This window comes from Bubalus bubalis, chromosome 21, assembly GCF_019923935.1.
Source record: "Bubalus bubalis isolate 160015118507 breed Murrah chromosome 21, NDDB_SH_1, whole genome shotgun sequence".
Lineage (NCBI taxonomy): Eukaryota > Metazoa > Chordata > Mammalia > Artiodactyla > Bovidae > Bubalus > Bubalus bubalis.
In genome coordinates this window covers 47,574,677-47,602,444 of record NC_059177.1, presented here as the reverse complement: position 1 = coordinate 47,602,444, position 27,768 = coordinate 47,574,677, and the positions used below count along the sequence as shown (strand labels likewise).

The 27,768-nt window shown below is 41.9% G+C and overlaps 1 protein-coding gene across 1 annotated transcript in view; it reads right to left on the bottom strand.

The window, feature by feature from the left end:
- Nucleotides 1–2,394: 2,394 nt before the first annotated feature.
- DCP1A (decapping mRNA 1A) overlaps nucleotides 2,395–27,768 on the bottom strand; it is a 44,046-nt gene continuing 18,672 nt past the window's right edge. The window contains exons 4-10 of the mRNA XM_006050261.4: nucleotides 25,708–25,774; nucleotides 20,713–20,851; nucleotides 18,664–18,777; nucleotides 10,601–11,350; nucleotides 8,618–8,683; nucleotides 6,667–6,885; nucleotides 2,395–6,356 (exon numbers count right to left, since the gene is read on the bottom strand). Of these exons, the coding sequence (XP_006050323.3) occupies nucleotides 6,276–6,356; nucleotides 6,667–6,885; nucleotides 8,618–8,683; nucleotides 10,601–11,350; nucleotides 18,664–18,777; nucleotides 20,713–20,851; nucleotides 25,708–25,774 (1,436 nt within the window). The 3' untranslated portion in view covers nucleotides 2,395–6,275. The remainder of the gene's footprint in view (nucleotides 6,357–6,666; nucleotides 6,886–8,617; nucleotides 8,684–10,600; nucleotides 11,351–18,663; nucleotides 18,778–20,712; nucleotides 20,852–25,707; nucleotides 25,775–27,768) is intronic.

The window sequence follows — 27,768 nt, the reverse complement described above, 5'->3', positions numbered from 1 at the left end:
TGCCAGCAGGACAGGAGAGGATGTTAGCCTGAGAGGCTGGAGGGCTAACCTCTGGGGGTAGGGACACCTCAGATATTGTTGTTCAGTCGCTAAGTCATGTCTGAGTCTTTGTGACACCATGGACTGCAGCATGCCAGGCTTTCCTGTCTTTCACCATCTCCCGGAGCTTGCTCAAACTCATGTCCATCCAGTCAGTGATGCCATCCAACCATCTCATCCTCTGTCGTCCCCTTCTCCTCCTGCCTCAATCTTTCCCAGCATCAGGGTCTTTTCCAATGAGTCGGCTCTTCCCATCAAGTGGCCAAAGTACTGGAGATTCAGCTTCAGCATCAGTTCTTGCAGTGAGTACTCAGGGTTGATTTCCTTTCGAGTTGACTGCTCAGATCTCCTTGCAGTCCAAGGGACTCTCAAGTCTTCTCCAGCACCGCAGTACAAAAGCATCAACTCAGATGCCAGATATAGAAACAATAAACGGGGCTTGGGTCGCAAAATGTGTAGGGATCCAGATTTTGTACTTGCTTCAGAAGCCAGGGCCCCATTGCCAACACTGTGAGAAACTCCACAGAAAATGGCGTGTAGCTTGCTAAGAGTGTCTCTAGAGCTCTGGCAGGGCTCAAGCAGTGCCAGACTCATCTTTTTGGAGTGGCAGGGACCTGGGTACAAAGACACCAGTTCTTATGGAGTGTGGCTGCCTTCTCGGCTCCACGTTCTGGAGCTCTTTTCAGATGGATGGGCTGATATCAGTCTAACCAGACCCCGTACCCCTTCTTCCCCTTCTCAGGATAACAGAAGCTGGTGTGTTTCGAGCCCTTTCTGGAGGCTGCACTTTGAATGGCCTCCTCCTCCCAGGGATGTGGGGAAGATTAACAAATAATGCATACAATCACACAACAAATGTTGGTTATTACTCATGGGACTGTATTTCAAATTTATTCCAACTTAACTGAAGGAAATGTTTGTGAAACACGATGTGACTGTCATGTTGCTTTTGTTATCACCTCCTTCTGAGCCATTCTACCAGTTGGGCATAACATATCTCTTAGCAGCCATCCGCAGAGAATTTATTTGCCTGGTGAACCTGAAGTGATGTGTGGAAGCCCCATCCTCCCGCCAGGTAGGAGGCTTATGTCATGAGTTCTATTTGCGTTGAGTATGGCAGCAAACTCTAGGAGGCTGAGGATCTTGAATGGATTTAAGCCCTTTAGAAACTTGTTGACTTCTTCCCATTACAGATACCAGAAATGCAGTGTCTGAAAGAGGGAATGCAGGCTGGGCTCCAGGGTTTGCTTGATTTAGTGAGTTTCCTGCTGCTCTTCTCTTCTGCTTTCCAAGAACCCTGCTTCATCCTTAGAGGAAACCCCGTGGCTGGATTTCCAGCTGCTCATCCAGGAGAGACAGGCTGCTTCCTGTAGCTCTGACAAACATAAAAGCCCCAGCAACAGCAATCTAGAATAATTTATCATGGAGGCAATGGAATCAAGAAAGGAATTCTAGACCAGCCTTCCAGTCTGCATGGCTTCAGGTCCTTAACTCAGTGCTGGCTTAATAAGCAGCAGCCTTTGGCACATCCTTGTCACTCTTGGCTTCAACTCCCTTCTCTCTAAAATGGGTTATTGTGAAGATCAAGAAAATAGGTGCAATGTTTATGTGTTGAATGAGCATGCATTAGTGGTGACTGAGTGTGTGTATAAAAGTCATAAGAAGAAAAGAAAGAAAGTCGCTCAGTCGTGTCTGACTCTTTGCGACCCCATAGACTGTAGCCTACTGGTCTCCTCCGTTCATGGGATTTTCCAGGCAAGAATACTGGAGTGGGTTGCCATTTCCTTCTCCAGGAGATCTTCCTGACCCAGGGATTGAACCTGGGTCTCCCGCATTGTAGGCAGACGCTTTACCGTCTGAGCCACTCATGAAGTAAACAAGTCATAAAACAAGGTTTAAGCATATGCTCTGCTCTATGAAAGCAGGCAGGTAAAGCAAACATTTTAGGGAGAATTTCATTTGGAAACATACTGGGTTGGCCAACCCTATACTTAATGTGAACAGTTATCAGGGACTTATATGATTAACACTTTTCTACCCTCTTCCCTATTTCCCATAACAATCACAGTTTATTTTCTTCTCTCCCTCTTTCCTTCTTTATCAACCTAGACACCAGGCACATGAATTGAGTGCATCTGAGAAGTGACTCAGAAGATAAAATTCCCCTATAAAAGACTATTTCTCGTCCTGATTAGACCTGTTCCCTCTATCTGGGGAAACCTTTTGGGAATAAATGGATTTGTTTTGTTCTCTCACCCTACTCCCTCTCAGCAGTAGGAGGCTCTAGCACAGTGTAGCAACTCATCCGAAAGTTCCTAAGTCTTTAAGTTCAATAAAAACACAATTAAAATTGAGTAGGTGCTAAAACTTGGTTTTGAACTTTTATTAAAAAAATATATTTGCAAACATATAAAATTTAGGATGAAAAATGCTCATCTGAAAACAGGTAATAACTTAATATTTGCAAACATACACAGATGGTATAAAATCCATACCATTAAAAATGTTAATGATGCTGCATTGCGCTCATGGAACAAAAATCTTGCCACAGTCCCAGAGCTTCTCAGGCCCACATTCAGGGCAATGAGACTGGTACACTGAAGGTCATGAGAGCCACATGGCCAAAGCAGGAATACAGAATAAAAAACCATTGAGAACATATATTTTAAAAACATGTTTCTGAAGGAATCACACAGATAAAAGGGAAACACAACTCTGCATTTCCCCCTTTCAAAGTGAACGGTATTGCATCAGAGCATTTCAAATGAAGATGTCACACACAAAGCCAAGTGAAACATTGCACATGTCTCTCTTGCTGAAAAAAACAGGCTCCTGGAGGCCCCAGCCCACTCAGGGAAATGTTCTCAAGCACAGCTTTTAAAGAGCTCAGTGTAAGTTGCTTTACTTCTTTCAGATCTTAATATTTTAGACACCTGAAAATGCAGGGCGCTACTGGTTCCAGCGGGCCCTTTGAATACAACTGAAGAAAACCAAAGACAGGTAAGAAAGAAACATGTGCTCAGCAGCAAACGTGCAGCAAGAATGCAGGACAGACGTCCCTGTGAGTACTCGTTTTCACTCACACGGACCGAGCCTACCCGTGCCTGTGCCGCCTCTCATTCCTCTGTGTTTCATTTTGCCCAGAGTTACAGTATGATGGCTGATTTTGTTTTTTAAGCAGTTAGGCACCTTCAATTTCATGTTGCATTATTAGTAATACAATGGCAGTTATGGCCTCTACTACCAAAATGAGAAAAATGTCAAACTACATTCTTTGGGGAGGAGAGTAATAAAGCTGCATGGTTTAAAAATATTTACCTAGTAGATTTGATGGGGTTTAAGATTTTTTACAAGAACACACAGGTGGAAAAAGAACAATTCTTGACATGCAAAATCGGGTCCTATTCTCAACTAAGCCTGTGCCTCCTCTGGCAGAGAAGTACCCAGGTCAACTTGGGCTCTTAACAAAACCCAGCTCCCAAAAGCCTTCCAAAGTAAGCCGTGGACATTCATATTCACATGCAGATGGCATGAATGCTACTCCTGGAGCTGACAGTCACTGGACAACATGGGATTCCAAGTCACACCTTACCAACCTGGGGGGAGATGCACAATGAGGAGGAGCTTCTGCCTTAAAGAAACGAGGCTGTTTGGGCAGTGGGAGTCCACTCAAACACACCACGGTAACTGCAAGAAAAGAAGAGCAGGGCCGCCCACTTGGGTGAGGGGCTCTACAGACAGACACGGTGACCTAAGTGCAGGGCACCTGGAGTTCTGCAAACCTAGCAAGGAGCGTCTCCGTTTTGGTGTCCATTTTGACTCAACTAAGGTTTAAAACTTAAGATTCCAGTAAAGTTACTGCAGCAATGTAAACATGCAACCTAAACTAGCATGAGGTTCTGGACAGAAGTCTGAATGAGGGGTAAGGCAACTGAACTGTGACTTTTGGCCCAGGGTCATCCAACTGCCACTGTTCAGGCTTGGCCTGACTTCGCTACTGACTCATTCTGGCCTGAACTTCCTGGTTCTCATGACGGTGAACCTCTGGCTTCTGAATTTTCAAAATGCTTTGAATACAGAAATTTGGGAGTTGAAACAGGCTTACCCTCTTCAAGTCTCCATGACTTGGGCACTTAAAAGTTTACTTTCACACTAAGGAAACCTCATCCCAGATTCTCTACTGTCTATCCTATTCATTCCTTGAATTAAAGGGTGAAAATGAACAGATTTGATTACAGACCCTCTTCAGGACAGTCTCTCAACTGTCTTGTAATATTGACCCTACTCAAAGCATCATTTCAACTCAAACATCTATCATAACAAGAACCCCTCGATTCTTCCGCTTTCCAAAGCCCATAGAGACTTACACCTGGGATGCATGCCAGCCTGCCAGGGCAACTGTCTTCCGAGAACAGTCACAGGGGCGCCCTGGACACCACCTCCTGGGGTCAGCGACATTTCACACCTTACTGTAACTATCTCTTTCCTGGGTGATGCGCAAGCAATTCATTTTTGGTTGCTGAATTTACACACTACCTTTGAAAACAAACTATTCCTAATTCCTAATTGAGTATGAGAACTTAGAAGCTTCCTGGACTTCTGCACAATTCACAAATAACAGGTAGACACAATAGAAGACACTAAATTTGGAAGCAGAAAAGTTCACGTTTAGATTAACAAAAGCCAATCAAGGTATTCTTTATGCTAAAAAACAAAAAACAGAAAACAAGCGCAAACTAAAACAAGTATGCAATTCACAAGTAATTTTCTAAAATCTCAGCTAAAAGAAAAAAAACCTATGGATTTATGATTGAGTTACCATTAAAGCTTAAATGATTGTTCCCAAGGAACCATCATATCTGTCAGCATTATTCACAGCTAATCCTTAAGCTAGCTGGTTGAGCCAATTGGGTTTTTACCCCATCATTAAATAGTGCTCAGAAAAGTAAGCAGTGCATTTTAATTGGTTAAATACTACAAAATGACCTGTATCATAGAAACAAAGACACTTTCATTCAAAGAATATCTTAAAATTACTATTGCTGAAATAAATCAAATCTACATTAAAATATTACTAATCACCATTACATGCCATAAAAGAATAAATATAAATCATGGCAGATCAATAGCAGCATAACAAAGCATCTTTACATATTTTCAGACTTTGGGCTGCAGAAGTACTCACAGCCTAAGAATACATTGGTAAAGTTCAGAATATCACACTTGGTTTTTAATTCCATATTCTATAATAAAGTAAGGGCAGTGTGAATAACAGTTCCCTTTTCTGCATAGCTTTAAAACTATTCTCAGTAGACTTGAGGAATGGAACCAGAATGGCTTTGTCAGATTGGTCCACTGGTCCTTTTGTCAAAGTGTTAAGGGAAACAATTAACAATGACCTCTCACTGTGTTTAGACAGAAAAGGAAAATAAGGCTATGATTCACACACAAGCTTAACATTTTCAAAACCAGTGGAGAGTTTAACTTAAAGTGAAGATTTCTGATAGAATTTGGGTCTTACCAGTCCCAGCCTTTACTCCAAAGGTGTGCCACGCCCGCTCCCACCTCAGCACAGGGCCGGCAGGGCCCTATTCAAACATATCCGCACAGGGGAAGCCCTCTGCGTGGCATCACCGGGGACACTTAAAAACAGAACACAATTAATAAACTTCAGAACTTTTAAGGCCCCAAAGGGGCATTCATATAAAATACACTTCACTTGAACAAACCAGTCCTAATTTGCCAGCTTAACCTCTGACCCTTAAAACCCGAAGCTACTTTGCACAGAGCTGACTTTTGCTCTGTTCAGAACTTGACTACCAGCCCAAGGCTCAAGTTTTTAGATGGAAATGAGGGAGGGGAATGGGGGTGTGGGCTGGGCTGACTGCCGCAGGGCTGGTGACCTCTTTTCCCTAAGACCTTGAATACGAAAGTGAGTTGAAAATCAGATTCCTTATTTCACAAACTTGTTTAGAGCTGATGAAAACACCCACACAACTGAACACAATGGTCTCCCCCCTCCCCACCCAAAACAAAGGTCTGCTGGTGATGCTTCACAGTGAAACCTCCATTATCACTGAGAACGTCACTTGGAAAACATTCTTAAGCAATGAGTCTCTTTCTCATAGGCTCAATTTTAGAATTCTCAAAGTTCAATGTTCCGTTTAGAAGTTTCCATGATGAGGCCTGTTTGTTTCTGAGGTCGACATTCTGCCTTCAGAATTACTCTGCTCTAGTCATAGGTTGTGGTTGTCTCTGTTCTTGGTCAGAACCTGTAGGTAGACTTCATGAAGTGTGCTGAGGAAGCTGGAATCATTCTGGAAGAGATGGTCATGTCACATTTACCTCCTTAGAGCTTACTGTCATGATAACAGCTTAGGAAGAAGTTATATACGTGCTCTGTATAACTAATTATGCCAAGAATCCCACCACCCAGAGACAATCATGAGGAATATTTTGGAATTCACACAGATCTATTTTTCCACTTTGAGAATTTTTCCACAGGGAGAGAGAAACACTGGTCCTAGCTGGTCTTGGATTTTCTTTATGAATTGATTTTTTTAAAGAATCATACAATTATTTTTTTACAGAATGAAAATCCAAAGACTAAACTGATATTCTACATACCTTGATTAGATGTATTAATGTATCCTGGAGCTGAGACTTGCTGAGGATGATGGAAGGCTTTCTCTGATTTTCTGTCATCCCGACGGTGAGAGGAGAAGGGGAGCTGGCTTTCCTCTCAAGGTCTGAGGACCTTGTAACTGTCTGCTGGAAAACACTGGGGGACAGCAGGACTGAGGGTGCTGCCGAGGTTGTTGCGGGAACCAGAGGGGGGCCTGCCACCTGCAAGGGAACAACGGTTATTTTGCAACAAAGAGCGTGGGAGCCAGCAGCCAGGCCCAGAGGAGGGGACGCCTGATAATAAGCACAGCAGCAGGAGGCTGGAATGCAGAGTCCAGTGCTAACTATTTAGAGTTCAGATAAAGATTCGGAAGCAGTATCTAAGCATTTAATGTCTGGATAGGAAGCTTGTTAGCTGAAGGATGAAGAGCCCATATACATGATAAGGATGGCCTAGAGCTGTTATGAGAAGCCAAGCCCCATCACTACAGAAGGGGAACCTGCTAACTAACAGCAGGGTAGGCACAGTAAGAACAGTCCTGAGATTAAGTTGAATATGTAAAGTTTTTCCATGAGGGACACAGAAACGCTTGGAGGAGGGTGTGAAGGAACTTTCTGAGGTGACGGAAGTGTTATATAACTTTTCACTACCCAAGGGATATATGTGTATTAAAACTCAATTTAAGAAATCTGCATTTTATTATACATAACTTTTAATTCAATAAAAAGAATTACATGAAGCATTAGTTATATGAAGTTATATGAAGCATTAGCTTCTTTAGTCGTGTTCAATGTATTTATTATGCCACTACAGTCATCAAAGATACAATTTTAAAAACATAAAACTAATATTTATCTCCTTCTTTCATTTAGATATACTTCTGGGCTAACAATGGCTAACCAGCAGAACACAGTAATATTTTTTTTTGAAAATGAAAGTTGCTCGGTCATGTCCGACTCTTTTAGACCCCATGGTCTTGTATAGTCCATGGAATTCTCCAGGCCAGAATACTGGAGCAGGTAGCCTTTTGCTTCTCCAGGGGATCTTTCCAACCCAGGGATCAAACATTGTCTCTCGCATTGTAGGTGGATTACCAACTGAGATATGAGGGCAGTCTTTTTTTTTTTTTTTTTTTTACTAATTCTCATATTTTGATACACTCAACACGAAAACTATGTATTTTTCCCCTCCTATCTGTCACCCTCCTCATCTACAAAGAACCAAACTGTCCATAGTTTGAGAGTGCAGTTTCTGGGTTCTGCGCCATCTGCAGTTATTTTTGGTGCAACACCAGGCTGAGAGATCACCAAGAAGTGGTACGCTGACCACCATGCAACAGGGCAAGCTGCAAAGAAGACCTGCTAAGACCAGTCAGAAGGTGGCTTTCGTTTACAATCTTAGGCTTCAGGAGAGGTGTTAAGGCTCAAAAGCTAATGGAACCTAAAAGTTTAGGAACTGAAAAAGATGAGTGTGCCTGTCAAAGCTGGTAGGGAATGGAGGATGAGGACAATGTCTAAAAAATGAGGCAGGGGGGAAGCAGCAAGGCGCAGAGCACACAGGCCTGGGAGGTTCTGCCCACAGGGCAATGGGAAGCCAATGAGCGGTGGTGACACTGCCTTGTCTACTGGGCACCACGGTTCCTCCAGGGCAAAGACCATCTCCTATCCACAGGGACGGGGCTGACGTGCTCTCAGCAGTCGCCCGCTCACAACACAGAGGGAGGGGAGTGAGCGCCCCTGCCGTGGCCAACCTTGTCCTCCCATACACGCACTCAGGGAACTCATCACTGAGGACGGATGACTTGAGGACTGCAGAGGCCACAGCAATGAGCTCTGCCTGGGGGAGTGGGAGGGGCATTTAAGAGGCACCTAGGTTTGAAAGCTGAAACGTTTCACTTCACACTCAGCAGAACTTAAGACATACTATGCTCTTTAGAAAAAGGGGGATCCTTACCGGGATGGCACTGGATAACACCTTAGGCTGGGCAAAAACTTCAGGATCCTGGTTTTGCTGCATAGACTGCAATGTTTAAACAGAAAAGATGAACAGATGTAGCAACTTTTCATTTAAGATTTCTTAGTTACTGGGGGAAAATCTAGGTTAGCAACTGTAAGGAGGAGTTCAAACATGACTTGGTTCCTAGATTCCTGAGGGAAGTGGCTGACCAGAATTTGTCACAATGCAGGATAGGCACTTCGGGACAGCCCCCAACCCCCTTCAGTTCCACCGGAGAAAAGGGGTGTGCAAAGCCTTGAAAAGGTCTCTACAGAAAAAGCTGAAACCTGGGTCTCTTATAAGAGCAGGGACAGACCAAGCATATTTTTGCTGCTGAGAATGTAGAGACGCAAGATCCTGACAGCATGAAGCCTCCTGATAAGGCGGTTCACACTCTGGAAGGTGGCACTAAACAGTCTTACACAGCCACACACTTCCACAGACAAATGTTACACCTATTCCCTGGGAGACACAGAACTTCCTGTAGCAGAGCAAATACATTAGGACTCAGTACGGTCCCAGGTGCTGAAATTTGATACAGCCACATAAATGAGAAAGAACATGTTTGTAAGCTTCCTCTGCCAGGAGGCATGCTGGAGAGCAGGGTGCTGTCCCAGAGGCCAAATCTAGAGTGGGCGGTATTCACGACTGCTGCTGGTTGTATTTCTAGAACAACAGGAATAGTGGCAGCAGACACATTTCAGGGATGTTTTATTAAACAGAACATTCTTGCTGCGCCTTATACTACAGACGGAAACGGCACATATGACAATTTAATCATGTAACCAGGACACTAGGTTTCTTTTTCTGGACAAAATTTTAACAGAACGGAACAAAACACTCCATTAACTAAGAAATAATATTATACAGAAGAGCCAGGATAATATTATTTGGTAAAATGTTCAAGAGCTGGGGATTGTAATTATTAAAGGGCATGAGACTAAAACCTTAAAAGGCTCTACCCCTTTTCAGTTCTGTGATCTTGCACAAGTCACTTCAACTGTGACCTGATTTCCTCATTTGTAAACTCACCAACCTTATAAGTTACTGAGGGACAAACCTCTTCTTCACCCCTATATCTAAACCCCACCAAGTCCCACTCATCCTCCTTCTTAATAAATCCACATGTCCACACTGCCCAGTATAGGCCCCTGCCCGCTCAAGCCCAGGTGACTGCCCCGACCTCCTTTCTGATGGGTCGTCCTCCTTCCATCGTCTCCTCTCCCAGTGTGCCACCCTTGGCTCACGCACTTAAAAGACTCTCCAGGGCCCTCAGAACAAATCTCTAACTCCTTGACACTATTTACAAAGTTTTACTCATCACCAATACCTGCTCCCCCATTTCTTTCCACATAGATCCAGTCACCACAGTTCAAGTTCACCAAATGCCCTCTAGTGTCTAGGCTTCTGCACCTGCTATTTTCCTTGCCTTCACACACTCTTCCTACCTCTAGGTCTGGCTAATTTCTCCTGAGTCTTCAGATCTCAGCTGATGGCCAGTTTCCCGAGGAAGCTTTCTTTGACCTCAGACCTGCAAATGTGGGATGCTCTTATGGCAGCCCTAATGCACCTGGCACAAGGCGGGCACTCAGAGTACTGAGGGAGCAGGGGATGGAACAAAGTTTGGGATAATCTGGATCCATGGTCTTGAGTCAAATAAGGACTCCTAGACCTGTCAGGCAAAAATAAACGTTAAAATGCACACCCAGGAAGGAAAATACAGTTTCTCAGCTTTTATCAGCTGAAATTATTTTGGGAAGTGGAACTGAGTTACACCACCAGTTACTGATGGTTTGGTTGATCACTGCAGGGCTTCTCACCTCTCCTTTCTTCTAGCCCCTGACACACTCAACGGTTGTCTCTTTAAACAACTCTGTCTCCTCTCAATCAAAATCCAGTTTCATCCCACTAGGTTACAGCCACCCGATCTCCCGCCAGTACCTGAAGGGGAGCAAGCACCATGTTGCTCAGGGAGGCTGAGGCTCTCGCTGCTGTCGCTTTAGGGGAAGGCTCTATGAAGCTCTCAGGCGTGGCCAGCTGGCCGGCTGCTGGAGAAAAGCTGGGTGCCGCTGCACCTTTCCCAAGTGACTGTGTCTGTATTTGGTCATGCTGCGGGGTCAACCTGAGTTTCTGGAGAAGATCAACACTTGGGAGAGACGGACTGGTTGTGTTTGTCACGCTCAGCGGGGCCCTGAATGGGCTCTGGCTGGCAGTCAGGCTGGCGTGGCTCAGCTCAGGGACAGGCTGACTCAGGAGTGGAGACCTCTGCCTAGGCGCGGTCTTCACTGTTTGCATCATGGTGGTTTTTCGGGGTAGGCTGGGGGGAGCCTGTCCAGTAGAAGCTTCTGCTTGTAGACTGGGACTGAGCACAGAGTGCAATGGGATGGCATAGCTGGGGGCCTGCTTTTCACTGGACTGAGTGATGGAAGCAGGAGTGATTAGCACCGGGGTGGTGACTTCGGGCTGGACTGAGGGGTGGGCAGCAGGATGGACACCCAGGTTTTCCGACTGGGGCGCCCCACCAGGCTCAAAGGAAAATGGTAGGAATGAGTTGGGCTCTTTCTGGGAGGCATCTCCTGGCAGCTTCTCCACTTCTTCTGAATCCAGACCCACAACTGTTGGCTGTTCCTTTGACAAAGAGGTTCCAAATAATTCTTCCACTGTCAGATGTTTGTGTCCAGATGGAGCAGACTGAGAAACAAATCAAATCACCCCAATGAGAGAAAACTCTTGCAAACCAGCATAACTAAGTTTCTTTTCCATCAACCAAATCAGTTTGCAGAAGCAAGGCTAGGTAGAGTCTGAAAATAGGAAATGGAACAGGCTGAAGATGTCCTCAGGATTAAGGCCAAGAATGCACCTAGTATCCCCAAGGTGGTGAAGAGATATCTACATTTGTAATAAAAATCAAATTTTAGGGACTCAGGTGATAGTTTAGAAGTCACCTTTTTTGCTTCGCAAACACATGTAAGGTAAAGGGGCAATTACTTTACTCAAAGTTAATTTGCCCCATGCCAGTCACACATGGTAGGGAAATTACACTCAAGAGGATATGAGGACCAAATGATGATCAAGCAATCCTACCTTTATGTTCATTTTTTTTTTTTTAATTAAAAGGCAGGCATTGTACCTTAAGGACTAGGCCTCAAATACCAGAAAATAAATTTAACTATTAAAAAAAATTAAAGTATAGGTGATATAACATTATATTAGTTTCAGGTATACAACACAGTGATTCAATATTTTTATAGACTGTACTTCATTTAAAGTTACTACAAAATATTGGCTATATTCCCTGTGCTGTACAATTTATTGTTGTATCCTATTTATTTTATACATAATAAGTTTGTACCATTTAATCCCCTACCCCTATACTGCCCCTCCCAATATAACCATTTTTTAAATAGCAACCTTCCAATTCCCAAATCACAGATGCTGGAGGAAAAGGAAAGCATTTAAGCCTGAAAATGTTGAACTTACTTATATTTTAGTGATCTGGTTTACTGATACCACTGCAGTGACTCAGAGGAGACATGTTCACAGTTCTCAACTGTGAGCTTTCCTGCACCTCCCTTCAAGCAGTACTGCTGAATTCATTTAACCTTTATTTGCTGGGTATGCAGAGGGTGCCAGGCCCTGCTCTGACCTGGGCCCAAAGGACTCCTTTCATTTATTTTATTTTTTGGCTGCACTGTATGGCTTGCAGGATCTTAGTTCCCCAATCACAGATTGAACCAGTACTCTCTGCAGAGGAAGTACCGAGTCCTAACCACTGGACCCTCAGGCAAATCCCAATTACGTAACTCTTAACCACCATATTCTTTTACATATATATATGTGTGTGTGTGTACACACACACACACACACACACACACACAAACCAACATTTAGATATACCTACTTTAGAAAACATCTGCTGGATCATGGAAAAAGCAAGAGTTCCAGAAAAACATCTATTTCTGTTTTATTGACTATGCCAAAGCCTTTGACTGTGTGGATCACAATAAACTGTGGAAAATTCTGAAAGAGATGGGAACACCAGACCACCTAACCTGCCTCTTGAGAAATCTGAATACAGGTCAGGAAGCAACAGTTAGAAGTGGCCATGGAACAACAGACTGGTTCCAAATAGGAAAAGGAGTATGTCAAGGCTGTATATTATCACCCTGCTTATTTAACTTATATGCAGAGTACATCATGAGAAATGCTGGACTGGAAGAAACACAAGCTGGAATCAAGATTGCCGGGAGAAATATCAATAACCTCAGATATGCAGATGACACCACCCTTATGGCAGAAAGTGAAGAGGAACTAAAAAGCCTCTTGATGAAAGTGAAAGTGGAGAGTGAAAAAGTTGGCTTAAAGCTCAACATTCAGAAAACAAAGATCATGGCATCTGGTCCCATCACTTCATGGGAAATAGATGGGGAAACAGTGGAAACAGTGTCAGACTTTCTTTTTTTGGGCTCCAAAGTCACTGCAGATGGTGACTGCAGCCATGAAATTAAAAGACGCTTACTCCTTGGAAGGAAAGTTATGACCAACCTAGATAGCATATTCAAAAGCAGAGACATTACTTTGCCAACAAAGGTCCGGCTAGTCAAGGCTATGGTTTTTCCTGTGGTCATGTACAGATGTCAGATTTGGACTGTGAAGAAGGCTGAGCACCAAAGAATTGATGCTTTTGAACTGTGGTGTTGGAGAAGACTCTTGAGAGTCCCTTGGACTGCAAGGAGATCCAACCAGTCCATTCTGAAGGAGATCAGCCCTGGGATTTCTTAGGAGGGAATGATGCTGAAGCTGAAACTCCAGTACTTTGGCCACCTCATGTGAAGAGTTGACTCACTGGAAAAGACTGATGCTGGGAGGGATTGGGGGCAGGAGGAGAAGGGGACGACAGAGGATGAGATGGCTTGGATGGCATCACTGACTTGATGGATGTGAGTCTGAGTGAACTCCGGGAGTTGGTGATGGACAGGGAGGCCTGGCGTGCTGCGATTCATGGGGTCGTGAAGAGTCAGACACAACAGAGCGACTGAACTGAATTGACTGACTTTAGAAAACACAGATCATATTGGAATGATCTTGTAAAAACTTAAGAGTCTTTTCCAGTGAAGAATACTATTTTATAAGAAAAGGAACAATCAAAAACCAGACATGGAGAAACCTCACCATGAAATACACCTTAGGCTTCGAAAATGATCCAGGTAGCAATTTTTATCTATCTAGTGGAACAAAAACGAACCCTTACAAAACCAAAATTACCCACATTTACATGTGAAGTGTTTCTATACTTGAACTTAAGAACAGGTATTTCTGATCATTTAAAATCTACTTCATATTAAAAAATGAAGTCATCTGGTAGTATGCAAAAGCAGCAGTAAGTTTCCAATTTCTCCATGCTGCCTCCCTGCAACATCTGCCAGGCCAGAGACAGATTATTAGACTTTATGGAATAGGGTGTGTGGTAAAGCATTAGGTTTCAGAGGTACCTCACGTAAGGCAGAAGAAATGAGGTTACAAGGCAGTAAGAATAATCACAGACAGAAGGCTCACTGTACAGGAGGCCCTGTACTACACACTTTGCATGCGTTACTCTATTAATCGGTGAGGGCAGTACTATTATTATCGCCATTTATGGATGATGCCCAAGTACAACAGAACCAGATGCCAACCTAGTTCTAACAAGACAATCCATATTCTTAACCATCATGCCACTGCACCATTATGTCCACCGTGCAGATGACAGGTTATCTAATCAACTGAATGGTGATATGATCCTTTGGAAAAGAGAGGTGCAAGTAAGACCTGAATAATTAAGAGCTGGTGACTGGTCAGATTGTACCAACTTTTGGAAACATGTAACTGGGTGAATTAGTCACTAGAGGCTGAGGGAGCAGAGCCTGTGTCTTTACACAAACTCCCCAAAGCTTTATTGTCTCTGAGCTGGTTTGGACAGGACCCGTTCCATTCTCCTCTGCCTCTGACAAGAAAAACTGGCTGCATTCCTCTAGTTGTTGGGCTTATTTATTCATGGATTCATCATCCATCATCCACAGAAAAGGTGAAATTTTATTCTTTACTCATGTCTGAATATACTTACAGTCTGGATTCTGAGTTCAGTAATGCCTCACTTAAATCAGATTTTAATCTGACCATTCCCTTGTGAAATGTAATTCATGAGTGACAGTATGTATGGGACTGAAAAAAATTTTTTTTAAGAAACTATATCAGGTTTTCCATTGTTCCTCTCTCACCCCACAGCTCTTGCTGTTTACAGAATTTCATATTTCTGTTTGAATTTACTGTGTCCCTGTCAGATTTCCTACTCATTAGTGCCCTGGGCACACTAGAAGGTGTGATTATTCTTAACCACAGGAACAAAAAAACAAAAACAAAAATAATACAAAACAAACTAGGGAAATTGTCTCAAGGAAATTCTACTAAGTGAATAATGAAACTGAAATAAAATTTAATACTATTAAGGCTTGACAGCAGTATTTGCTCCTCAGCACTAGATGGCAGTGTTACTAAACCAGTGTACTATTCTGTGTACACGGCTGGCTATGGATCTGAGCTAACTGTAGACAATCACATGGCTCAACAATATCCAGTTCTCAGTATTTTACAAAACGCTGTCACTTTGGCCTATAAAATGGAGTCTTTTTGGGTTCATTTTTTCATTTGGGTTTCAAAGTAAATCTGTGAGTCAAGTACTGCCAGAATCCTTAATCCCATGATTTAGAAATGAAAAGGAAAGTGACTAGCCCACTGGACATTCATGGCTGATAAGCCAGACCAGAAGGAATCTGCTCCTCCACTTGCTGCTTCTCTTAACACATATTTTTTAAAAATTAAATTTTATATAACACTTTCTCTTTTAATATACGTTTGACCTTCAGGATCTTAAATTCAAATACAGTAAAAATGGAGCAAAGAAATGTAGTATACAAAATATGGTTTAAATAATTTACCACCTGCATCCCTAGAAACATTATACATACATCGTTTAGGAATGTAAAGATGCAGATGACACCACCCTTATGGCAGAAAGTGAAGAGGAACTAAAAAGCCTCTTGATGAAAGTGAAAGTGGAGAGTGAAAAAGTTGGCTTAAAGCTCAACATTCAGAAAACGAAGATCATGGCATCCGGTCCCATCACTTCATGGGAAATAGATGGGGAAACAGTGGAAACAGTGTCAGACTTTCTTTTTCTGGACTCCAAAGTCACTGCAGATGGTGACTGCAGCCATGAAATTAAAAGACACTTACTCCTTGGAAGGAAAGTTATGACCAACCTAGATAGCATATTCAAAAGCAGAGACATTACTTTGCTAACAAAGGTTCGTCTAGTCAAGGCTATGGTTTTTCATGTGGTCATATATGGATGTGAGAGTTGGACTGTGAAGAAGGCTGAGCGCTGAAGAATTGATGCTTTTGAACTGTGGTGTTGGAGAAGACTCTTGAGAGTCCCTTGGACTGCAAGGAGATCCAACCAGTCCATTCTGAAGGAGATCAGCCCTGGGATTTCTTTGGAAGGAATGATGCTGAAGCTGAAACTCCAGTACTTTGGCTACCTCATGGCAAGAGTTGACTCATTGGAAAAGACTCTGATGCTGGGAGGGATTGGGGGCAGGAGGAGAAGGGGACGACAGAGGATGAGATGGCTGGATGGCATCACTGACTTGATGGATGTGAGTCTTAGTGAACTCCGGGAGTTGGTGATGGAAAGGGAGGCCTGGCGTGCTGCGATTCATGGGGTCACAAAGAGTCGGACATGACTGAGTGACTGATCTGATCTGATCTGATAGCCTCTTGGAAAACAGTATGGTAGGGCAATTTCTAAACTAAAACTTGCAGTTATGAAATTACCTAACATTTGTACTCTTGGGCATTTAACGCAGAGTAAAGGAAATTTAAATCTGAGCTTCCTTGCTGTCTCAGCAGTAAAGAATCTGCCTTCCAATGCAGGAGACAACAGGTTCAATCCCTAGGTTGGGAAGATACCCTGGAGAAGGCAATGGAAACCCACTCTAGTATTCTTGCCTGCGAAACTGCATGGACAGGGGAGCTGGCAGGCTACAGTTCATAGGGTTGGAAAGAGTCGAACACGATTTAGTAACGGAAAGGACAAAGGAACAACAAAGGAAATGTGTGTACAAAAATCTGTATACAAATGTTCATGGAAAAGTCATTCACAATAGCCCCAAACTGGTAACAACACATCCGTCCTTTAACGAGTGAATGGTTAAAAATGTTAATTCCACTCAGCAGTGAGATTCAGAACTATAATATATGTAACAATTTCAATGAATCTCTTCAATGAGTTAGAAGAAACATACTCCCAAAAGGTTATATATTGTATGATTCCATTTATAGAAAATTCTTGAAATGACAGCGTTATAAAGCTAGAGACATATCAGTCACTGCTGGGGTTAGGGATGCCAGAGGAAGGCTAGGAGGGTGTGACATATAAGTCAGTGTGATAACAAATGGGTAATACAAAGGAGTCTTGTGGTGATGAAGTCCTCTATCTTGACCGTGGTGGTAGATACACAAAGCTCTACATGAGATAAAAGTGCATGGAACTAAACACACACAAATGAGGCTTCCCAGGTGCTGCTAGTGGTAAAGAACCCGCCTGCCAGTGCAGGAGACATAAGAGACATGGGTTCGCTCACTGGGTCGGGAGGGTCCCCTGGAGAAGGGCATTGCCTGCAGAATCCCAAGGACAGAGGAGCCTGGAGGGCTACAGTCCATAGCACTGCACAGAGTCGGATACGACTGAGGCAATTTAGCATGCATGCAACACACACGTGCATATACCCACAGAAACGAATATGAATACAACAACCGAGGAAACGTGAACAAGATGGGTATACGGGGTTAATATTCTGGTTGTGATACTGTAGTTTTCAAGCTGGTATCAATGGAGTAAACAGGCGAAAGGGACATGGATCTTTCTGTATTATTTCTTATAACTGCGTAGGAATCTGTAATGATCTTAAAAAGCTTAAAAAACTATGGCTTTTACTCTTTCTGTATTATTTCTTACAACTGTATATGAATCTGTAATTATCTTAAAATAAAAAGCTTAAAAAACTATGGCTTTTACTTGATATCTGTTCCCTTATCAAGTCATCAGTTTCAAGGAGAATTACTTCATAAAAATATAAATAGTAAAATAAAAAGAAATAAAAACAAAGAGAACGATTTCATTCAACAAATATTTACAGTACTGGATGCTGAGGATACAGTAGCAAACAAGGCAGACCCTATGATACTTGGATTTTGGTGGGGAGGAGACAATCAAAAACTTTAAAAAACCACGAACCCTGATAGCTGGAAGAAAATAAAGCACAGCAGAACAGGGGTAGGGAAGAATTGTTATTTAAAATAGGGTGGTGTGAAAGGCCCTCACCTATATGGAAGACACTAGAATGGGAGCAAGGTACTTCTAGGAGGCAAGTCTTTCAGGCTGTGGGGACTCTAACTGCAAAGGGGACTATACCTGCAAAGGCCTGTACTGAGGCAGAGGCAGGTCTGACACATCTGTGAAAAGGTAGAAAAGCCTATGAGGCTGGCAACAAGGCAGAAAGATGGAAGATGAGGCCAGGGGTAAGGGGGCCAGATCAGAGAGGGCCTTAGGGGTTATTGCTGTGACCCCGGCTTTTATTTGAGTGAGATGAGATACCACTGGAGGAAAGCCACGGTCTAACTTAGGTTAAACCAGGATTACTTTGACCCCTGGGTCAAGAAGAGGAGAGGGAGTGGCTAGGGCAAAAGCTGGGAAACCAGATAGGAGGCTACTGCAAAACCCGGATGAAAGACAGTTACACGGACCAGGGGAAATGACACGAGAAGATGACATCACGCTACTGCCTATACGCACATACTCTGACAGATGATCAATGGCTCAAACTTGTACTGCATCAAAACCCTTACAAAATGCTGACTCTGTGTTAGGTTACTTTGGACAAAGCTAGGGCTTGAGCTGTACAAACCTTATCTTGCAACCCAGATGGTGTCTCTTCTAGCGTCTCAGTGCTTCCCAGATTGGAGATCTGAGTACTTGGCTGCAGCCCAGGGCTGGAGATATTTGAGTCGCCCATCTGATTCTTAAATTAAAAGGAAAAGTATATCATGTGAAAAAACTTGCTATTGTTTGGCTTACAAAACAGCATTCAAGGTTACTGTTAACAGAAGTATTATTTTAAAAGTCAAGGATAACCATCCCCACCAAATGCCAAATGTTTGCTTTGGACCTGCATGTAAATATGGAAATTAATTGGACAATAAAATTTCTAGAAAGCTAAGCACATGATTTTAGACAATAGTGTTCGTAGCAACTGTTATTTTTATAACCCCTTTAAGGACAAGCAAACAGCATTACTTTATTATATATTCTTTTCCATTTTTTTTTAAAGTTAATAATATATGGTAAAATTAACTTTTGAAATGTATCAAACAGGCTTCCCTGGTGGCTCATATTGTAAAGAATCTGCCTGTAATGCAGGAGACCCTGGTTCGATCCCTGAGTTGGGAATATCCCTTGGAGAAGGAAATGGCAATCCACTCTAGTATTCTTGCCTGGAGAATTCCATGGACAGAGGAGCCTGGAGGGCTACCATTTCTTTCACTTTCAAAATTAACTTTTGAAATGTATAGTTTTGTGTACCCATTACCACAATCAGGATATCCGATCACCTCCCCAAACTCCCTTGTGCTATCCCAAGGCAGTCGTGCCCTCCTTCCACTCCTGGCAACCAGTGACTCTTCTCTGGCACTAGTTCCGTCTTTTCGAGATTGTCATCTAAATGGAATGCTGGCTTCCTTAGCATAATCATAATGCCTTTGAGATTCACCCAAGTTGTTGCATAGATGAATCTGGCAATCTCCCAAGTCTCTACCTAAAGATAAAGGGTCTATTTGGAATCATCTAAGGCAGAGGAGAGCTCATCCAAACACTAAGAAGTGAACTCATGGGCCACTGCTAAGACTAACAGCATATGATTAGATGACAGGCGAGTGCAGACAAGCAACAATACTCCTGTTTAAGGAAGTGCCACCTATTTATGGATGGCTTCAAAAATAGAAAGAACACATTATGCAGGAAATATCAAAGATTTAACTAAATCCCCAAAGGTTTAGTGTTAATCCAACCACAGAAATTTTATTTACTCCATACCATACCAGAAGAATTTTCTTTACAACAGCAATTATTGCGCTCTCCATATTTTCTACCTTTGCAATGTGCATTAACCAGAAATCATGTCAGATTTATATACTGTTCATGTGACCTAGAGTTCCTTTGCAGCTCTGCACCAGAAACAAGGCTTCAGTTCCTTCTTTCCTCTGGAGATGACTTGCTTCCCAGCCTGAGGGGGAAGGCGGGCCATCTCCTGGAGTGTGTGCTCTCGTGTGCAGCACCCCTACGTTCTGTCCCATGTGGCATCTTGGTCCCGTCCTCACTGTGAATGGGCGACAGAGCTCTCAACTTATTAGCTGTCACCACAACACAGAAAGGTCTCTATAAAAACAGAAGACGGCATCTATGTAGATAACGCATATCTCATTAAGGGTATGGGAGGGAATTTATGGTAATACATGGTAACTTAAAAGCTCAGAAATGATTCTTGATATTTATTTACTTCATCCAGTTTCCTAAGAATCAATGAATTCATTGTAGAGATGACTGCCTTTCCTGTATTAATTTTCATAGATCCATAAATTCTTCGTAATTCTCTAAGATAGACATTGAGGAATCTGGTAGAACTTGAAATGTCTCATGGGTTCTAATGTACATTTCTTTACCCAGGAAGTGGGACCTTTTATTTTCCAAAATCCTTTTCTCCCGCAGTAATTTTTTAGGAATAGAAAAAGAACACTTTGAATTTTCCGAGGTAAGAAAATCCCCTTCCTTATCTATAAGACATGTTTTCTTTCTGAACTACTTATTCCCGCTGGCCCTGGAGGTGAGCTCCCCAGTCCACCAGACCCGCCACAGGTCTCCTCCCTGCTCTGGTTTTCCTGCGCAGCGCACACAGCCTCACCCTCTCGTACTCATCCTTGGCTCTGCTTAGCATCTCCAGGATGTCAATGGGCCTGTGGTCACTGCAGCCATTGGCCTGGCTGGGACTCTGCTTATCCCGAGCTGCTTGCTGGGACCGCCGTGTCTCCTCTTCTACCACACTAGAGGAAGAGAACCAAGTTTTAGAAAGACCTTTTTTGACACAATATGACCCAAGATTTTGGCGTCCATTTTCCAAGGATACTGGAAGACTGCCTCATGGTAACAATGCCTTCCTCACAATACAGAACACAGAGCCTCAGCTACCTCATCCCAGTAAGACATGAATGACTACTTTCACCATCTCACTCACAACAGTATCAACCAATATAGTTCACTGTTAGAAGGCCAAAAATACAGAATTCCTTTCCAGATTTGGTAGAAGTAGATACTTTTAAAATCTACTAAATTACTCATTATTTCTCTCTCTTTCTTTCCTACAAGTATCTCAGGATCAGTCAAACTAACTGGTAAATTAAATCTGAAAATGGACAATGCCACCAAGACAAAGGAAGGCTGTACAGGTGAACAACTTCTATGGAGAGTGTGTATTAATAATGGGGAGCAAGGAAAAAGCTTAGCATCTTGAAAATGAAGATCTTGGTGAATCTTCAAAAATCAGTGATAACTCTACAAGCAAACAAAAGATTTTCCTTGTCTCCTTAAAAAAATCACTAAGTGGGTAACTAAAGTCAGGGTGATTGTGGCAATGCTCTTTATCTTGACTAGTGCTACTTAAGCTAATTTTGCACTTGAAAATATATATAAAAAAAGCATGAAAAGTCAAGGTCTAAGTCAAGGGTTGCGGTCTGCACATCTATCTGAGGGGTTTCGTTTCTTAGGAACATCCTTTCTCCCTGCCACATCTTAAAGTCGGAAGCAAAATGTGAGAAACTAAAAGTTGGGTGGTGAGCACATAAATGTTTTATTGCTGCTTATATTTTTTTCAAGCTTGAAATTAATGTAATAAATTTTAATAAGATAACTAATCTTTTTTTCTTTTAAACATCCATTCAGGTTTCAAGTCCAACTGTAATGAACAGGCGTACTTGCCATGGGATAGTATAGGCACAGTCGCACGTGATAACTGAATTAATTTGAGAACCTTCAGACAGTGCGGATGGCAGGCAATAAAATAATTCAGTTGTAAAAGGCTTTTTTATGGACTACGAGGCACAGAGCAGGGCACCCAGTGTCGGTTTACTGCTTTAAAACAGCCTGCCTAGGAACTCCTATTAGTGTGTGGGGGATGGTTCTTTTATTTGAAAACATCGGATTAAACAATATTAAACACAGATTTTTTTTTTAAACAGCAACATTGTTCTGAGTTTTTAACAAGCTACAATGTATTATGATTCTCCAAGGATGGGTTTAAAGCTTTCCCCAAGCTGAGAAGTCCCTGGTGGTCCAGTAGTTAGAACCCCATGCCTTCACTGCCAAGGGCCTGGGGTTCAATCACTGGTGGGGGAATTAAGATCCCACAAACCTAGTGATGCAGTCAAAAACCAAAAAACACTTTTTATTTAATACTCAGCTATAGGCCATGCCAACCATCAAGGACTGGTCACACAGCCCGTTTCTACCCACCACCTGCTACACTGTCTGGCTTACCCATGCTAGTATTCACCTCTCTCTGACCTGGACTGGATTTGTGATCTTCACTCAAAAGAAAAGACATTTCTAATAATCACCACTGTTCATCCACCCAACGGGCTACCTTATAAAGCTCTCCACTGCTGAGAGCAGAAACTGGCTGGCGGCATGGAAGGCACACCGAGCTCTGGACTCTAAGGCCTCTTCCAATCACACTCTGGGAAGAACAGCCCTGCCCCTCTTCCCTTCCTCCCAAACCCAAAGTATGTCCCAAGACAATCTGTAAGATCAGGAATAGGGCTCACTTCTATGAGTTCTCCAAATTTTATAGTCTATGTATAGGCAAACATTCAGACTAGGTTTTGTTAAAAACACTTTCTGGCAGACTGAATTTCCTCTTTAGGAGAGGCGACATTTTCCAAGTTTAGTGAATTTTCAATTTTGCTACTGATCAAAGAGAATTTCCAGATTTATTTATAGAACAGGTCTAGAAGTTTACCTGTTCTATATACCTTCTTAGTTCTTATTAACAACCTTTTGGAATAAATCAATGTTTTACTTCAAGAATTTTTATTATATTGCAGCTGTCAAAACAGTGGTAGAAAGAACTAGATTTAACAGAGCGGGCAGTGGCAGGCACTTTTGTTTAGATGCACAATATGTCCCAAAGAATTTTACCTGTATCTCTGGCTAACAGAGATGATATTCTGAAATATGTAGCAAAAAGAGGCTGTATGCAGGCAAAGTCAGAGCAAAGGAAGACAAAGATAACCTTTTTATCTTTGGTGACCAGAACGCCATTTATCACAAAGTTAATGTGAACATATTTGGTATTCTCTTCAGCCATAAATAGGCCAAACACTTGAAAACTCACTATCAACAGCTTCATGCAGGCATTTGCTAATCACTTTCAATGCCATTGCTTATAGTAAAACAAGCTGAGAGTTTAAGCAAATGCCCCTCTTTTGCACATCTCTAGTGAAGGAAACCTGAATGCCCTTCTTTTCCCTTTCTGCTTCCTGTTTCTATTTCCTCATCCTATTTTTATGTTCACTACAGTATTTTCAGATAAGCCTTGCTTTATCTTCTGCTTTATCTATGATATGAAGTCTTACCTTATGGGTACCGCCTAATTATAGAGAATATAGTTCAAAATGGTTTCCTGCAAATAACTGTTAGAGCTGAAAGAGCCAGGGTCTCTCAATTTGGGCCCCAAAGCTCTCAATCTGCAGGAGAAAGTCTATGTATTAACATACTCCAAAATATAGACATTTAAGAAAAATACTGTCAATTTCAGGATAACCAAAAATCAACAAATCTCTGTCTTCTAAGTTATCAAAAACTGCCTCTGCTGTTCCTTTCAAAAGTACAGATAGTGGTCATTAAATAAACGGCTTTGTAAAAAAGTAGTTTCCATCTTTTTTTTTTAAGAGAAAAGTTCTAAAAAGAAAAGTCTGGTTGTGGAAAGCCAATACATTTTCAAATGAATGACACAAGTTCACGTGGAACAATGCCCTTGGGGTCACACCCACAGCAAACAAAGCGGGAAGCAGATAAAAACCCAATTGAGACACGTTAGCAGTCCTGGACTAAACTGTGGCCTTAGCCATGTGCACTTCTTTTAAAATGCAAATGTATCTGGAAATGGGATGTGGGGCCCAATTATTTATTTATAGTTTAACAGGATTTAGTTTAATATTAGACAAAAGAAAAAGAAAAAATCAACTGTTTTCTCCCAAACATGTAAAAATTTTGCAGAAGAGCAAAGGGAATTCTGATTTGATGGAGGGGGAAGAGAGGCCAGCATTTCTGAGGAAATCCAGGCAGAAACTGAAAAGGAAAACTTAAATCCACCAGAACTCGTTGCCCACTGCAGCATTCTGTCCAGGGTGTAGTAGTACCTCAGGCCCCTCTAACCCCTGTGTCTTAGATTCCCAGAAACCAGAATGGCAGTACCAGCAATACAGAGGGATGGCTTCTGTGGGCCAGTCTGAGAAAGGACAACGACCATCCCTCAGAACATCAATTCAATGAAAATTAGTTTCCAAATTCCAAGATTCTGATTTATAAAAGCTCTCCTGGGACATAACCCATTAGAGGACTGGGGATTCTAAACCTGGAATCTGTGTCAAAAATAAGTTCTCTTAAAGGAAGTAGCCATGGATGGGTGTGGGAGTTCTTTGTCAGTTACTGAACACAGCTCCACCTGCTACAGTGGAAATCTGGAGAGAACCAGAGTCAGATGCACTGCAAGTGGTGGGGCTGTGCTCTGGACACAGAGAATACCCTCTGGAGTGAGGCAGCTGGATGGTTCTAACCACATGCTTAACAGCAAGGCTCTGGTTAAATTAGGATCTGTCTGCAGAACAGAATACACAGCAGACATAAATACTATAGAAGACTATTTAATGTCCTGGAAAAATGCTGTGGACGTGAAAAGTCCAATGTACAGCGTAATCTTACTTCTGGAAGTGTAAAAAAAAAAGTGTTGCCTGCCATTCCAGTTCAAGAAGGATCAAGCCTACGGGCCACTGCAGTTACCATAGAGCGCGCCGTGAGAGGAGCTCAGGATGGAGGAAAACAGGAAACACTCTGGGCTCTGGATATACTGGCCCGTAGATAATTAAGATGCATATCCAAGGAATCACTTCACTGACCTCAGATTCCTGCATCTTCCCACATATAGGAAAGCACTAAAATCTTCATCATGAGATGTCTGTTTATTACTAGGAGTAATCTTTTGATACTTGACTATACGTTTTTCTCAGCAAAAAAGTTTACCTATCCTCATTTTATTGGCATTCTCTTCTCTAGCTCCCTTGTCTTTGCTTTTATTTTTTCCAAAAGTATTTTAAAATTCTTGTTACTATTGCTGAGGATCATATTTTAAATTCATTTTTTCTGATATGACTACACTAAATACCATTTTTTGGTTTGATTAATTTGGTAACAAAGCAGTCTTTAGATGATTCCAATTATGTAAATATTTTTCCTAGATATTCTCCTCTTGGAGGTATTATCTCTTAAATAATTAGATGAGGCTACCTCCCAGGCTATAGGCCTTAATATAGTCACTTAATAAAAATTAGCTCATAACTCTTTTTTGTTTTGCATTTTTCTTTCAGTGAACATAAAAAAAAGAATAAAAAACAATCACACATATCAACCCAAGGTACACATAAAAAGAGACTGGTGGTAGTAGGATTATTGATAATTTGAGATTTCTTTAAGCTTTTCTGCCTTTTTCAAAACTTTGACAATAAAAGGAAATTGGGGGAAAATATAAGAGTTAGTGGACTCTGGTAACAAAGAGAAGGGAGAAACATTATTTTTTCATCTGCCATATATCACTAATTAAAAGCTATGGTGTAACAGAAATACTTACTCGGCCATGAGTTTGGCTATGCGGTGACAGTCATTCTTGTCATAAAACCAGATACTGTATATCGACACTTGAAAAACAAACAAACAAAAAAGATAAGGAGAAATGAAGTTTCAGTACTTGAGTATATGGCAGTAATATATTATTGCCATAAAATGTCACAGAATTTACCATCAGACCCTCAAACTGTTAACAGTTCCTCTAAAGAAAAAAAAAAGCCTCCCCACAAAATGGTTAATAAATTAATAAAGTTGGGTCAGGTAAAGTATACAGACAGTTGGTTTTAGACATCATTATCAGATCTCATTGAGTTTAAGATGACACTAAACTATAAGATTCATTATTATTTTATGTATTCAGATCAGATCAGATCAGATCAGTCGCTCAGTCATGTCCGACTCTTTGCGACCCCATGAATCACAGCACGCCAGGCCTCCCTGTCCATCACCAACTCCCGGAGTTCACCCAGACTCACGTCCATCAAGTCAATGATGCCATCCAGCCATCTCATCCTCTGTCGTCCCCTTCTCCTCCTGCCCCTAATCCCTCCCAGCATCAGAGTCTTTTCCAATGAGTCAACTCTTCGCATGAGGAGCAAGGGAAAAATGCTGCCAATTAAACTAGGAGTTTCGAGGTGGCACATTAGTAAAGACTCTGCCTGCCAATGCAGGAGACACAAGAGAACATCGAACACTAGTGTTCGATCCCTGGGCCAGGCAGAGTCCCTGCCTGGAATAGGAAATGGCAACCCATTCCAGTATTTTCGCCTGGAAAATTCCACGGACAGAGGAGTCTGGCAGGCTACAGTCCATAGGGTTGTAAAGAGTTGGACACGACTCTGCGATTAAGATACACGCGACAAACTAAGAAACAACACTGATTGTGTGGAAAGGGAACGGTGTCTACCATTCCAGTAAATAAGGAATGCTGTCCTTCCCTGCTGCAGTGCCCCCACGGTGAGTGCTAAGGGAAACTCAGGATGGAGACAAACAGGAAACTATGTGCTCTGCATACTATGGCCCTCGATGGCTGTATATCTAAGATGCCTACCTAAGGAATAATTTCAATGAGCCCAGTCATCTTCCCGCACAGAAAAAAGCACAAAAATCACTAACCTGAAGTATCTGTTTTTTTGTGAATAGCAGTAATATTTCGATGTTTGACTACATGTTTTCAGCAAAAACTCCTATACACCCTGGCTCCTCCCTTATCTCTTCACAGCATTCTTCAGAGTTATCTGAGGCTATCCCCTAGGCCTTAGTTCTCAGAGAAGTCTCTGAATAAAATTTAACCTTTAACTTTTAGGTTTTATTTTTCTTCACTTGGTCACTAACTGCAAAATACCTTCCAAATTGACAGTCAAATGTAGAGGGAAAAATTAGTGAAAATCACATTAAACCACATTCCAAAACCAAACACCAGAATCTTTGAGTCTCTTGAAATTTAAAAATATAAAATTAATACCATGTTACGGTAAAACAAAGTTTTAAAAACAAACACCCACCCCAGAACCTTCTATGATCAACTCTACTCACACTTGAAATGGACGTGCCCAGGCTGAGCTCCATACCACACTTCTTTTCCAATCTTTTATTCCCAATATGGTGATCACGGCTAAGAAAGCTCCCCAAAACAGTGGTGAATAATAAACAACAAGGTCCTACTGTATAGCATTATATTCAATATCCTGAAATAAGCCAGGATATATTAAAAACAATAGGATATATAAAAAAGAATATAGAAAAGAATGCATACATGTGTATACCTGACTCACTTTGCCAAACAGCAGAAATTAATACAACACTGTAAATCAACTATACTTCAACAAACAGAGAAAAGCCTGGTGGATGCATAGATGGAACTGTATTATAAAGAATATAAAACTGCTCTAAATACTTCTTGAATATATTTTTACTTTTACTTTTTTATACAATTTTAAAGGTTACTTTCCATTTACAGTTACTACAATTTTGGCTAGATTGCCTGTGTTTTACATATAAATACTTCTTGCATAAGGAGGACCCTTATTGCCAAGTTCAGACTTAAATTGAATAAAGTAGGGAA